At 33.4% G+C, this 15,885-nt stretch overlaps 1 protein-coding gene across 5 annotated transcripts in view; it reads right to left on the bottom strand.

Annotated features, from left to right (window-relative positions):
* CNKSR2 (connector enhancer of kinase suppressor of Ras 2) overlaps positions 1 to 15,885 on the bottom strand; it is a 248,341-nt gene that overhangs the window by 119,908 nt on the left and 112,548 nt on the right. For all 5 annotated transcript variants that reach the window (XM_084791117.1, XM_084791119.1, XM_084791116.1 and 2 more), the window contains exons 7-8: positions 10,155 to 10,214; positions 4,881 to 4,949 (exon numbers count right to left, since the gene is read on the bottom strand). In XM_084791117.1, the coding sequence (XP_084647243.1) occupies positions 4,881 to 4,949; positions 10,155 to 10,214 (129 nt within the window). The remainder of the gene's footprint in view (positions 1 to 4,880; positions 4,950 to 10,154; positions 10,215 to 15,885) is intronic.

Below are 15,885 nucleotides of genomic sequence, written 5' to 3' on the forward strand. Positions count from 1 at the left end.
TGATATAATGAGTTGATTAAGCAAAATAAACGATACAATTTATGTCAAATAAGTGGTACTTTAAAATTAGTTTGCACACAATCTAATGAAGACGATCAATTTAAAATAATAGATAACAGCTAATATCTCATAAACAACTATATAAGATGAATAACATATTACTATGAGTAACTGAAATATATGATACATTATTTAATTTTATTTTCTTTTATGTCTTGCCCTTCCAAAGGATAGTATTTAATTCACTTTGTTTTATATCAATTCTGGAGAATCCCAATATTGTTCTTATAGGTTATTATATAAACCATTTATTCATCAATGTTGAATGTTTTGCTAATATAATCAATCTCTATAGTCTAGTATCATCTTGTGACTATATGAATAATATATAGAAAATACCAGGAAAATTGCCATTTGAGGTCTCAGTTTTCAACATTTTGGGCATAAGGAATTATAAAATAAATATCTTTTCCTTTGAGAAAGAGGAACAGAATAGGCTAGAATAAAGAAAATCAAACAAGGCAAGAATGGAGGAGAAATAGTTAAGTGAGAAGAGATGCATATAGTGAAGGAAAGAAAAAGAAATGGAATAGGAAAGAAAACTGAAAATATAAAGACAAAACTTACTTAGAAAACTGAGTGAAAATCTAATGTTAAATGGTAGGATATGCATGCCATTATATGTCATTCAGGAAACGGGTTAGAGCTAAAGGAAGACAAAGGGGAGATAAAGTTTGATATGTTCTGTTTATGTGGACTTCTCCCCTTTTCAACAATGCCCTTATTCTAGGGCTGAAGAGCAAAAAAGTTGAGATCACAGTCAGAAATGAGAAGGTACAAAGAGAATTAGAAACAACCAACATTAGAATAACGTTCCCAGGTAAGTTGGCTGTCCTTCAGTCTATTTCCTTCATTTTATCCCCTTTGCCATGATTTATAAGTCTGACTCAGTAATATTTACCATCTTGAGAGTTAAAAAACACACTATCCTATAATGCTTATCTTCCATCTCTCAGTAATTAAGGATCAACAACAGTACTACTTGTGCAGTCTATCTTCTTGACAAACTCAACCTTGTTATTCCATTTATGTAGCTTTTATAACCAAATCTATTGAACCACATTTGCCAAATTATTCATGAAGTGCCAAGAAAACCTCTCACAATTGCAATGGATATGTTTGAATGTTAACACAAAATAGAATGAACTTTTCCAAATGTTAGATTCAGTGACCATACATACCTCCTTCTTAGAAGTGATATGCCTAAGAAGAAAGTGTCTGCTTCTAGTATGAAAAAAAATACTTGTAACACTTGCACTAACAAAAGTTTTAACCTACAGTTTAGCAGATTCATTAGGAATATGACCTGATGTCTTCTAATAACTACAATATCATCAGCAAAACACATGTTTGGACTCCATCATGAAGTAGCGTTGCTAGTTAAAACTATGCCAAGGTGGTAATGAGATGGAGATGGAGGAGCGGCAGATGGAGAAGAGGGAAATGGAGGGAGGGATGGAGGGAGGCAGAGGGAGGGAGAGAGGTAAGGATAGAGGGAGGGAGGGAGGGAGGGAAAGAAACAGAGACAGAGAGCGACACAGAAAGAGATAGGAAGACAGAGAAAAGGAGACAGGAAGAATGAATCTGGGATATTTTCAACAGCCTTTCAGGAGTTGATCTTCACTGGCAGGGAAGACATGCAATAGTAATCATTCTGCTTTGCTTGGATGTTCATGATTTTTTTTTCTTCTTCCTATTTGCCAGTCAGTTTCTCAGCCACAGAAGTATGTTGATGTGAAAAGCTTAAAGTCTTATAATGAAGAATATAGCAACATGAAAATGGACATGTAACTTCCAGTTTCATTACAACATATATTTTAATAAAAATATCATAAGAGAATCACACGCATCTAATTGGACATGTTGAATAGGTAAGAGAGGTAAGAAAAGCCATTGCTATTGAGTATATGAACCATACCATCCATTTAAAACAATAGCATTCAATTTTCCATGTTATTCATTAATCTTTCATTGACCTTCATGGAAATATTAAAAATTTTTCAATGAAATTTCCATAGAGAAAAAGAGTAGTCTTTATATTGTACAATACAACTTGCAGTAGTAAGAAGATTTTAAAATTATGGAAAACTACTGAGATAGTATCTTAAAAAAACAATAAGATTTAGCACTACTTTTTTTCTAATTGGTGAGTCAGGAATGATATAGGCTAATTCTGATTATATCATGATTTTGGTATATTAATTAATTAATTCAATAATTTTATTAATTATATATTCCAAATATATCACACTAGCTAATGCACTACCATAGTCAAGCACTACTCTCCATTTAATTATAATAGAGAATAGAAGAAATAATTGCAGACCACAAATAATTCACACTTCTTTTGAATAATTCATCTACTCATGCTTTAGCAGTATGAAAACTTAGATAATTTTCATTCTATTCTCTTTGTGTATTGTTTAGAATAATCTTAAAGCACTATACAGACTATAATATAGGCAATAATAAAAAGAGAAAGGTAGTTTACATTAATTTAAAAAACATGCACAAATATGCCTTTTATTTGAGCACCAAGAAAATCTAGTAACTAATCACATTACTAACCAAAATTACTGTCACCAATCTCAATATAGCTTCCTATTGCTGTTTTAATCCAAAGCCCATTTGTTAGCTGTAATAGCAGTGTAGCAAGAAACAGGACTCTGGGTGATACAAGTACTGTATTAGGTAAAAGTATAGAAAAGATGGTAAATTGCTATCACATTTCCAATGGGTACCAGAATTAATGATAGGCATTTTATTTATTTAATCTATCTGAACGAATGAGCTCCGTGAGAAATGGCAGTAAAGAAGAGCTTCAAACCTAATTCCAATTTCTGTGAAACATAATTACTCCAGTTAGATAAATTCTCATTCTCTCTTCTCTTTTCTAATACATGGCCCCACTTAATTTCCATTCAATCTTGAGATTTACTCACAAAGTTATTAATTTATTAGAATTATTACTCCTTTGGCTGATAATTTTATAAGTTAAATTGTAGAAGGGTAAAACAAGATTGAAGTAAGAGCCTGGGTCTTGGAGTCAGACAATTATGAGATGTTGATTAATTAAATACTTTTTCTGAGTCTCAATTTCCACATACAACAGCCTTGCTGCAGGATTTATTATAAAGAATAAACAAAAGATAAATTACATGACATGATATTTGTGTTCACAATTACACATTAAGCTTTCAGTAACAGTTGATGTTCCTAAAAAGGCAAACTACTCTGATAATATTAGTCATTTAAAATCATAAGAAAATTTCAGAGCAAAAACCAGAACTAGGTTTCCAAATCCTCATTCTATGTAGTTTTCAAAAAAAATTTTTTAAAGTATTTCTGTGATGAAAATGTGTGTTCATATTCTCACAGCATTTAAATATCATCAATTCATACAGATTTTATTAGTTTCTCTGTAAACATTTAGACTACTTCGATATTCATTTAATGAATGTCAAATTTACTCCATAAAGAACACTTTTTAGACAATGTTCTTTTTCACTAGAGACTAACTTCAATCTTCAATCTTAAATGTAACCAAGCAGACTCTCATGTAGAAACTGTGCAACAGAAGGTCTATTTGTTAAAGTCTCTAGCAATGAAGAGAGCAATATGAGCACAACAAAGGGGAACGGTGGTGATGTTACTGGAATAGGAGCTTTATCCTCTTGTCCAAATTCTCATTCTATGGGTCCAGAAATTTCCGAAAGGACAAGCACATTGAACAATGCTTTATAATGAGAAAATAAAGTCACCAGGACTGTCATAGTATAGAAAGCCTCTGTATATTATCTGTCCTTTATTGTTCAGTACCAGCCATATACCAATACATCTCATTTAAACATTTTCTATCCACTTCTATATCAGGTAGACAATGAACTCCGTGAAGAAACATTTTAACATTCATGATCATGGGAGCCTCTCTAAACTTCTTTTCCCTCTGCCAAAACCCAGTCTTCTGAAATTCTCATTAGGACATGCTAAAGCAAATTTAGTTCAATGGTATGAACAGGAAATGATTACTCATCCTAAAGTTAGTAAACTACGTGTAGAATGTTTATTTCTTTTTAAAAATCTCATACTTTTAAAGATGATGATTATTATATTGATAATTTCAGATTACTTTAATTCCAATTTTTGGCATCAGAGCTTATGTTTGCCAAAGAGGGAAGAGAAAGTGAACCACCTGAGGCATATAAAATAATCAGAAAGGAATGCCATTCATTTTCTAGGTCTTTGGAAATCTATCACAGGCATAAAATTCCACTGTCATTCATAGTTCTATGATCAGATTTGTGAACCTCATAGGGCAAGAAAGCTTTGTGAACTTATTTAACATAGTGCTTGTAGAATGAAACCTATCGTTCCTTTTGACAAACCAAGAGACAAGTCAGCTACTGAAGATTACAGTTTTTATAGAAATACTTATTTAAATTATGCCCAAATCCTCCACACATTAGTGAATAAATCAATGTTCCAACATATAAATAAATTTATATATATATAATCATGATATATATTTAGTAGCTAAATAATCTTATTGTATATCTAGTAGCTAATTCACAAACCTATAAAACTTAAAAAATAAAGTTATACCAGGAAAAGTCAATTTGTAAGCACCAATATTTCCTCATTTTTCAAAAACCCATGTCTTACATTCCATCAAGCAATTGGAAGAGTAATTATTCAATTTTAACTTGAAGTTTTCTGATTATATTGTATAAAATACTGGTATTTTCACTGGTATCATTGTAAAGCTTTAGGAAATGTTTATATTAGTTCCTCCCACTGACTCTTAACATAATTATACATACCACAGTCTGATGATTAACTTGAATCACTTCATCACCAGCATGGATTTTCTTGCATCGATCTGCAGGTGACTGAATTTAACATAAGAAAATGATAACATAAGGTTTAGCAGTGTTTTCCTTTCTCTGGAAATATTACAAAAATCCACCCCTTTAATTAGAATTTTAAAAATTAATCATAACCTTCAAGTAATTATTATAATGGATGTGATGACTGATAGTTAACACACGCTTGCATTCTGTGTATAGCTTCTGACAAAATAAATTCAGAGTCATATATAGATATGTACACTAGAAAACAATAGCATCTTTATGAAAGCATTAAAGGACAATAATAATTGCTATTAAATTTGACTAAGCACTACCAGGCAACAGGCTTGAAAATATATTTCACAAACAAGGAAATTAAAATAAAAATGCCAACAAAGAAAAAGCACTAGGAGAAAGAAGAAGTAGTAGATATGGAGTTGGAAGGAGCGGGTGTGAGGAGAATCTGAGAGCAGATGTAGGAAGGGAAACCATGATCAAAACATAGTGTATGAAAAACTATTTGTAATACAAATAATGCAAAAATGTATATTTCATGATACTATCAGTTTTACTTAGGCCTTTCCCATTTAATATAAACAGTCCATATTATTGTAAACAGTTCAATATTTTCAATATTATTCAACATTCAGTATAATCAGTATTAAACTTTGAATCCTGAAAATTATGTAGGTAATTTATTTTACTATTAATAAAGCCAATACTGAATAATACAGAAAAGCAAACTTAAACAAGCAGCAACTAGGCCAATACTGCATTATATAACATTCTCCCTGTTTAATTACAAGAGCATGGTGTTCTATGTTTCCTATACTGTAATACAATTGGCTGACAACCACAGTAAATGAAACAAAATGTCAACATGATTACAGCACATAACAATTTCATTACTTTACTCCTTTAATATGAAAAAAAAAACAAACTTGGTAATTTAATATTCAGAAGTTTTAAGATGTATAAAGGAAACTTTTAAATCTCCAGGTCTTTTTTTTTTTTTTTTTTGACAGGGTTTCTCTGTTAGCCTTTGCTGTCCTCCCTTTGGAGACCAGGCTGGCCTTGAACTCACAGCGATCTGCCTGCCTCTGCCTCCTGAGTTCTGGGATTATAGGTGTGTGCTACCACTGCCCAGCACTCCAGCTCTTGTAACAGATTTTACAACCTTATTCTTCTAGTTACTTCTGAGTAATAATTATATGCAGTTAGGCATCTTTATATGGTAATACACTCTTGTACATAGTCAATGTAGAAGATAAAGATAGATTTTTATAAAACATATTAATCTATTAAAATAATTTTCTTGTGCTCCGATATTAGTCAGTAGCATCTATTTAAAAACAAACAAAAATAGTGTGGTGACAGAATCCAGAAATTAAAATATTGCCTCTGAGACCCAGGAATGGGATGTACTCTATTTTATTTTGTGTGTGCATGTGTGTGTGTGTGTGTGTGTGTGTGTGTGTATGAAACTAGGCTACAGCTTGAACTCAGACATCTTCCTCAAATTGCTTCACCACTGTATTTACTCTTTTTTCTTAAAAATCATTCATTCATTTATTCATTCATGCATGCATTCATTCTTTCACTCAATTTGCATATGGCAAGCTTGTGCCATGGTGGCATGTGTGAAAATCAGAGAATAAATTTTGGGAGTCAGTTATTTTTTTCTACTATGTGGCTTCCAGATCATGCTTTTTGGCAAGTGCCTTTATCACTGATCCATCTCACATCCCCTTTAAAATTTTTACTTTTACATTTACTTAGTGTGTGTGGGGGTAGGCATACACATGCCATGGCATCCGTGTGGAATTTACTGGAAAACCTTAAGGAGTAGTTCTTTCCGTTTACTACATTGGTTCCAGGGATCAAACTCAGGTTGTCAGGCCTGGCAGCAAACACCTTTATATGCTGAGTCCTCTTGGGACTCTACCACCTTCCTTTTTGAGACAGTTTTTCTAAGTGAACTGGAGTTCGTGGATTAGCTATACTGACTGGTCAGCAAGCCTCAGGGATCTACCTGTCTGCTCCCCTAGCACTGGCATTACAGATGTCCTCTATGGTACTGGCTTTTATATGGGTGTTGAGGGTCCAAATTCAGACCTTCATCTTTGTACTCCAAGCACTTTAGTACAAATTCAGGCATATTGTCAGGCCAGTTGCTTTTAAAAAACTCATTTACAATTTCTAATTATTTTGAAAATCTGGACTACTTGAAACAATATTACCTCACTGGCATAAGTTTTCAACCCACAAAAAAAAAAAAAAATTTGCCGTAGGCTAAAATTGAAAGATAGTATCTCAAAGAGCACAACATTATTCAATAAACTAACAATACTTTTAAGGGGGTAGGTTCATCTGAGATATGAACACTATTCTATGAATTTAGTGAGTCTCCAAGTATCTTTAGAAAGTGGCACATCAGACCATCACTATACAACAATTACGAAAAGATTATATAAATCACTATTTTAATAGTGCCAGTCACTTGTGCGAGTTGACTCAAAACTGATCTTTTTTAAAGTGGACTGGTGAAAAAGAATCAAGCACATGCCTCTGGTCAGGATGTGGAAAAAAAGGATGGTTTGTATGCACATAAAGTTTCAAAAATTGAAACAAGTTTTGCATAAAAAGGAAACATCAGAGTAAGTCATACAGATCTAGACAGGTTAATGTGGAACGGGATCACAGAGATCATGTCCCCCAACTCCTCATTTTATACACAAAACAAAGATCTAGGGCACAGCAAAGCAAGGTATAACTTACCCACTTTAGTGATCAGCTTTACTAAGACTTAGCACAGAACTTCTAGTTACAAATTATGTGGATTTCCAAAAATATTAAAATATTATTGAAAAAAGAAGAATCAAAGAATGAACTATGACTGTGTGATTGATATATAAACTACACCCAAATTCAAATATTTTTATCACATAACACTGTATCAATTTTCACAAAGTAAGTAAAATGTATAAAGCACAATGAACTGCTATTTTCACAAATGTCAGATAAAAGAGATCGACTCCTCATGATACAGTTCAAAAGCACCACTTCTATGATTTCTTCTCTGGCTTACTTGATAGTATTTATAAGTTTTTCCTTTGTTTAGCCAGAGAATCATAATAACTGTTCATGTAGTTGAATCCCTACATATTTTCCACTTTTCAATGGAAATAGTTTATTATAAATATCCTTCCAATGCTAATACCTTGCCTAGAACACAGCAGAGCTGAAGATGGGCTTGTTAAATGACCAACGAGTGTAAGAGTGATCTAATGAATGCTCAAGTAAATTAGACAGTGACGGCAAAGGTATAGTGTATAGTGTCTTACTAAATTTCAAATTATGAAATATTTCACTACATGCATTTTACTGATTTATGATGTCCATTTTAATATATAATGTGAAGGTGCTACAATTTTCCAATTACAAAATGTTTCACTTTCAACAAGAAACAAGAGAATTTAATTCAATAATTAATTACTTTATAGGCATACCAGTTGAAGAAAATTTTGATTTCAAAGAAGAAACCATTGAGATCAGTGCTAATTGAGATGAACTTAATCACATCATAGTTTTTTTCATAGTAACACAGCATAAACAGGCAATTTGTCTGAATCTCTAAAAGACTATAACAACATAATCAAAGCTTATCACCTGCTTATGTAAGAGAAACCTTGGATAATTATGTGCAAGGATAATGATTTTTTGTCATTTAATTTCAATTATGCTAATTGTGTTAAAGCATCACTTACCATATTTATATCTCACTTTTTGGAGCATAGCTATATTTCTGTGTGGTATTGTCTTTATCTTGCTTATTTGCTCTTTACAACAATCAAGTATGCTGTGTACTGCTGATAATCTTTTTTTCCCAAAATTTTAGTCAGAACACCTGTTAGAATAGTTTTATTAAGGAAGGATGCTCCCTAGGATCCTGGGTCTGTGATAGAACCTGAGAATTTAAATTTCCAGTAAGCTCTCAAAGTAGATTGATGCTGCCAGCTCAGGAATCTCAGTGTTAAAACTATTCAGCTACACCTCAATAGACAGAGCTAAGTTATTCTGCAAGTATCCAGAAAATATGAATGATTTGATGTTTCTCATATCAATTGGGTTTCTTAAAACTATTTGACAGATGGAAGTAGATCATCTTAGTTGTCACAATAACTTGTCATGAACCAAAAAGTACTTAACAATGGTAGCTCTCTGGTTTCAAAAATAAAACATCTTAAAAATAAATAAAGCTTGTAGGCTTCTAGGACCCTCTGGATCCTTCTACTTTGCCATTCTCCCATGCTTCTCTCATCTAGAGTCCCACTAGAATGTCCTCCCCTCTGGCACTCAGAGGAAGGACAGCAGGTTACCAAGAAGAGACTTGATACCCTATGAACATATACAGGGGGAGGTAATCCCCCTCAGGAACAGTCATAGGGGAGGGGAATAAGGGGAAAATGGGAGGGAGGGAAGAATGGGAGGATACAAGGGATGGGATAACCATTGAGATGTAACAAGAATAAATTAATAAAGGAGAAAAAATCTAAAAAAATAAATAAATAAAGCTTGGGGCTGGAGATATGACTCAGTGCTTAGGAGCATATGTCACTTTCGTAAAGAGCCTGGGTTCGATTCTCAGCACCTGCATGTCAGCTTACAACATTCTAGGGATGCAGCGCCTTCTTCTGAACTAGTAGTATCCAATCAGAAAACCCACAGCTTCCTGCTGTGACAACCCACCTTAAACCAGCCAATCACAGGATGGTCTATTGGATCACCCTTAGGGAAGTACTTAAAATGATTACCTACCACAAAAATAAGAGAAGTTCTAAGTTTAACCTCGTGTGCAGCTGACAAACAGCCTTAGCCCCACACTTCCAAGATATGTGACTTCATAAACCTTTATTTGTAAAATGGGAAGGTATAATAACAATATTTATCATACACAGTTATTGTGAAGATTAAATGAGATGCAAGCAAGACGATCTGTTGTTGACCCCTGCAAGTTTCTCAATAAATATTTGTTATTAAAAACAAAACAAAACAAAAACTCAAAAAGAAAACATCTTATTTTCTCTAAGTAACTATTCTAAACTAATTAAAATGAAAGGAATTCGAATGCATCCAGAATCTACTTAGTATTTTTAGATATAATGATCATATGTTATTTTAGTCAAGATTTAAATTAAATCATGTGAAATACACATATACTCAAATTGGAAATGATTTAATACTTACATTTTCTGTGGTTCCAGTAATTACATGGAGGCCATCATATGTTGATTTAATATACATACCCTAAGAAAAAGACAGGATCAGAAAAAGTGAAGCAATGGATATATTTTCAAATATAATGTAATTTTATTAATGAGTTAACAATGCTTCTTTAAACTGGTATGAAATTACTATGTAAGCTTGGTCTGCATGTGGGAGTTTAACAGCAGGCGCAGGAGCTGTCTCTGACTCTGTTGTCTGCCTTTGGATTCCTTTCCCCTAACTGAATGGAACTGAATGGCATTGTCTATCCTCAATAGAAGATAGGCCCAGACTTACTACAACTTGATCTGAACAAGATGGGTTGATATTTATGGGAAGTCTCTCCTTCTCTGAGGAGAAAGGGAGGGAGCATAGGGGGCTGGAATTTGAGAGGGTGGGACTGAGAGGAAAGGAGGGAGGGGAAGTTCCAATCCAGATGTAAAGTAAATTAATTAATTGATTAATGAAAAATAGTAGAACTTGCAATAAGGATGTTCTGGTTTCTAAAGGTTGTGTAAAGGAGCCTATACTCAGCGAGGTGTGGTGGTGCACGTCTTTAATCCCAGCACTTGGGGAGGCAGAGGAAGGCAGATCTTGGTGAGTTTGAGGCCAGCCTAGTTTACAAAGTCAGTCCAGGACAGCCAAGGCTACATAGGGAATCCTTATATTGAAAAACCAAACAAACAAACAAACAAACAAACAAAACGCAGCCTAAACTCAATCAAGTAACTACTTGATAAATTAAATTGCCTTCAATATACAAAATTCATCATGGTGTTTCAATGTCCTGAACATAGCTCATTCTTTTAAAATCCATACTGTATATTATGTGGTAAAATAATATAGATTATAACGGAAATTCAAATTTTTGTATATATGTTATTGACATATGTTAATTATAGCTGTAATTAGCTGGAGGTGAAAGAGTAATAAAATCTTACTTATATAAACTTTGTTTTGTTATATTGTAGCATCCTGTATTTTTTCCTTTATTTTGTAGTATTTTATATTTTTCTTATTCCTTGTCTGATATACAAAAGATTTAACAATAACAACACATTTGTAGAAAAGCATATGTTTAATATTTATGTAATCAATTTCTATATTATTCTCTCACACTTTTATGTTTCTTATATATTTAGTTATCCAAATATACCAATGATTTCAGTGAAAAGAAAAAAGAAAAATGAAGCAGAAATGTTAATTGTATGGAAAGACCAAGAAATGACTAGGTAGTTGTTTTATTCTAAAAAGTCATTTCAATTTGCCACATATAAAAGGCTAATAGTTCCAAAAACTGTTGAGCATTGAGCTCTAAATGAGAAATGAAATGAATGTAATTTTAAAGGAAAGCTGTTAACCAGTGAACTCTTGTTTATTAACTGAAAGTTCATAATTTAATATATAATAAATAAATAACCCAAACAAATATATACATGGAAATTAATTGACAAATTGGCTATTTATTTTTGACCATAACAATATGGCAACCTTCAATCTTATGTTGGTGCTCATGTATGACATGCATACTTTTGAGTTAATATTTATCTTATTACTTGTTGGGAAGCAAATGTTTTAATATTAGAAAATGTAGAGAATGACTCATTAACACTAGCTATGAAAAGATTTTATCAAATCAATAAATGATTGTAAACAATATAAGAAGTAAATACTACATTTTGTTTTCAGACTTTTACATTAAAAAATTGAGAGTAGGAGAAGGAAGGAGGCTGCCATGGATTAGGTGGAGGAGAAGCACATGGCTCGTGTGGATTTAGCCCAGATGAAGAACATTAGCAAGTATTTGGGATTATGGATGGGAGGTAGCTTGATAGAAATTATCAGAAGCAGATGGCATGGGATTGGGGCAGGGAGATGTGGGAGGTAGTTTAGGGGATGAATATCTGCCCTGCCTCAGGTGAACCAAGGCTATTTAAAAAAAGGATTGTCAGTAAATAAAGTGGGAAACAGCATCAAAAATAAAACATAATATTTGGACTAAAAAAATCATCAATATCATCTACAATTATCCATCGATTCATCCATCCATCCATCCATCCATGCATCAATCCCCTCACCACTTATACCTATTACAATGTGCCAAAGCCTGTTTTAATTACACTACATTTATTTTATGAAAGTCTATGTGGTGTATTTACCATTGACTCTGCTTTAGTGGTAAGGAAACTGGGCACAGAATGCCTGAAGAGTCAGCCTAAGGTAGTAAAATCAGGTCTTATGTCTGAATCCAGACATACCTTCAAACACTAGGCTCCCGATTTTTGGAATTATTTATGGAAGAGCTAATGCATTTTTCTTATTAAAACACAATTTCTGATTAATGTTTATTATTTTGTCAAAATCCTAGGGATCACTCCATAGGCCTCATTTGCGTAAGACAAGCACTCTACATTCAACTACACTTCTAGCTGTTGAAATACACTATAAAAGATTAAGATAACCTTGGCATATATGTACTATGCACAGTAAAGTATAAATGAGTAACTATGCTTGAAACTAGATATTTTACAAATGTATTATTTATAAAGCCATATCCTTTGATAATGCTAAGTAAAGGCTGATCACATTTCTTTCCACAAATATTTCAATATGGAGTATATTGATTAAAAATTACAGGTACCTGGGAAGTGTTTGAAATGGTTCTAGAAATGTTTTGAGGAGTGCAAACTTGTACAACCACTTTGGAAATCAATCTGGCACTTTCCAGAAAATTGGGAATAGTTTGACCTGAAGACCAAGCAATACCACTCCTGGGCATATACCTGAAAGATGCTCCACCATACAACAAGGACAATTGCTCAATTATATTCATAGCAGCTTTATTTGTAATAATCAGAATCTGGAAACAACCTAGATCTCCTTCAACCAAAGAATGGATAAAGCAATTGTACATTTACACCCTGTAATAATACTCAGCTACTAAAAACAAGGAAATCTTGAAATTTGCAGGCAAATGGATGGAACTAGAAATGATCATCTTGAGTGAGGTAACCCAGACCCAGAAAGAGACAGTGTATATACTCACTTATAAGCAGATATTAACCACATAATACAGGATAACCACACCACAATCCACAGACATAAGAAAGCTAAATAACAAGCAATTCTCTAGGGAGAATGCTTAATTCTCATTCAGAAGGGCAAACAGAATAGACACTAGAAATAGCTGAAGAGAAGAACAGGAAGGAAGCATACTATAAAGGTCCTCTGAAGGATTCCACCCAATGAAGGATTGAAGCAGATGCTGAGACTCACAGCCAAACATTGGGGTAGAGCTCAGGGAGTCTTATGGAAGAGTTGGGGGAGAAGGACCTTAGGGGAGGGACAAGAGCTCTACAAGGAGACTAATGGAACCAACAAATCGGGGCAGGGATGGGGGTGCTGCAGAGACTGACCATCCAAGGACCATGCATGGTGTGGAGCTAGACCCTCTTGCTCAGATGTAGTAGACAGACAGCACTGTCTCCTTGTGGGTCCCATAATATGGGGAGTAGGGACTACTTCTGACATAGACTCTGGCCCCATGTTGATCACTTCTCCCTGGTAGGGTGGCCTTACTAGGCAACAGAGGAAAAGGATGCAGGCAGTCCAGATGAGACTTGATATGTTGAGGTCAGATGATGGGGAGGAGGACTCCCCCTTTCTGAGGACTAGGGGAGTGGGGAAGGGGAGCTGAGGAATGGAAGGTGGGCCTGGGAGGTGATCAGAGAGCAGGCTACAAATGGGATGAAAAGTGAACAAATTTTAAAAAAAGAAATTAAATAATAAAATAAAATACTAAACATGTTAAAAAAGACAAAAGAAAATCTAGTATACTAATATAACTGTTTGGAAAATGAACTAAAATTCTGGGATCATGAAAATTATGGAAATAATCTGTGATTTAAGAAATAATATGTGTAACTATGGCAGAAACTAGGAAATTTAAAAAGTAACAGGATTATATCATTGATGGGCTCATAATAGTGTTATATAATTTATATCAAGGATACTTTTAAGATGAATGTAAATATCCAAATAAAGTTACTGTAGAGCATGGTGGGTATAAGCCTTTATTCCCAGAATTTTGAAGACAGGGGTCAGCCTGGTCTACATATTGAGTTCAAGGCCAGCCAGGGTTATATAGTGAGACCATGCCTCAAAACAACATTAAAATGATTAAGAGTGGGTGTAGATATATATAGAGATAGAGTTCAACTCTAAAACTTCATATTCATGCACAACAGGATAGTAAGTATGATTTTAAAATGACACAAGAAGAAAGATATTTTATATAGTATTATCATTTCTAATTTCAAAAAATCATTTGCTATAACTGCTTTTCATAATAAAAATTTATTTATCCTTTTAATTTCTCCTGGGTAGCAATAATTAGAAAAATGATGAAAACGTGGACACCAAAAGAAAGAGAAGAAACTTGGAACAACTTCAAACTAATCACCTTTTAAATGATTAAAAATTCACAGAAAATATACCCCACTACTCTTTTTTTTTCTGAAAATGTGATGAATACTGGCCTTGTATTTCATTAAAGCCATTTCTCTTATTTTTCCTTTTTGTTTTCTTTGGGGGGGGGTGTAGAATTAATTATGGGGTTGATTTGAACAGCTCCCTTGCCACTGCTCATCTTGTTAAATTGACATTTGCTTTATTTAATCTCCAAATACAAGTTAAACAATAACAGTCAAAGCAGCCTAATAGTCGAAATGGTAAAATAAGGCATATTTGGAGACAGTTCAAAGGCCTCACAAGAGAAAGACACCTGAAATTAAGAAGCATTCTCAAGGATGCATACAGGCTCCACTTTTCAACTCATTATCTCTTTTTTGTCATTTTAATACATCTCATTTCCCATTTTTAATTTTCTAAGTATTGTTTTTAAAGCAAATCACAACTCAGCACACTTGTTCATAGTGTTTCACCTGTACTTGCCTTTTAGACATTTCCTTTGGTTAAGCCATTGCTGACTGTTAGTCAAATTCTTAAACTGATTTATTTTAAACATGACCTATGAAGGGTATTCAAAAGTTAGTGCATTTTAAAATAGCATCTTGAATAGCTCATGTAAGGCCTTCAATCTTTTGCAAGTTTGATATGAATCACAAGAGGTTCACCCTGAATTCTTTCAGTTTATATTCAACATTTTAGGTTTTTGTTTCTCTCCCTGTGAAATTTCAACTCAATTGATGTACTATTACCCACTGTCCTTTACAAATGAGGTCCTTAAAGCAACTTCAAGTTTAAAATTACCCTCTTAAGCCGATCATACCTCCCTCTAATAATTCCAAATTTGGATAAAGGATAATTTAAAAATATTTACCAGATATATTTTACTTAGGTTTACCTCATAAATCCCTGTCTGGTTATTATTTTATACAAAACAATGGTTAAGAATCTATTGTTCTTTTCTTACAAAGCGAGAAAACAAATACTCTGTAGGTTTGCGAGGAAAACAAAAGGCAAATGGAAAGTACTTCTACCATCTACCCTAATTCTATTTTTTCCCCTTTTCTCTGAAAGTTTTCTCCAAACTATTTAGATTTTTGGTTCTTAACATTTTAACTTTATGTCTATTCCAATAAGCAGATACAGACCTATGTTACGTTAAAAAAAAAAGATCTCTCCAGTGGTTATATCTTCCTAGAGAAAATAAATGGTTCATAAAGTCCATCAATTAGTTTTGGCTTGTTGG

This window comes from Acomys minous, assembly GCF_964271855.1.
Source record: "Acomys minous genome assembly, chromosome: 7".
In the NCBI taxonomy this organism is placed as follows: Eukaryota; Metazoa; Chordata; class Mammalia; order Rodentia; family Muridae; genus Acomys; species Acomys minous.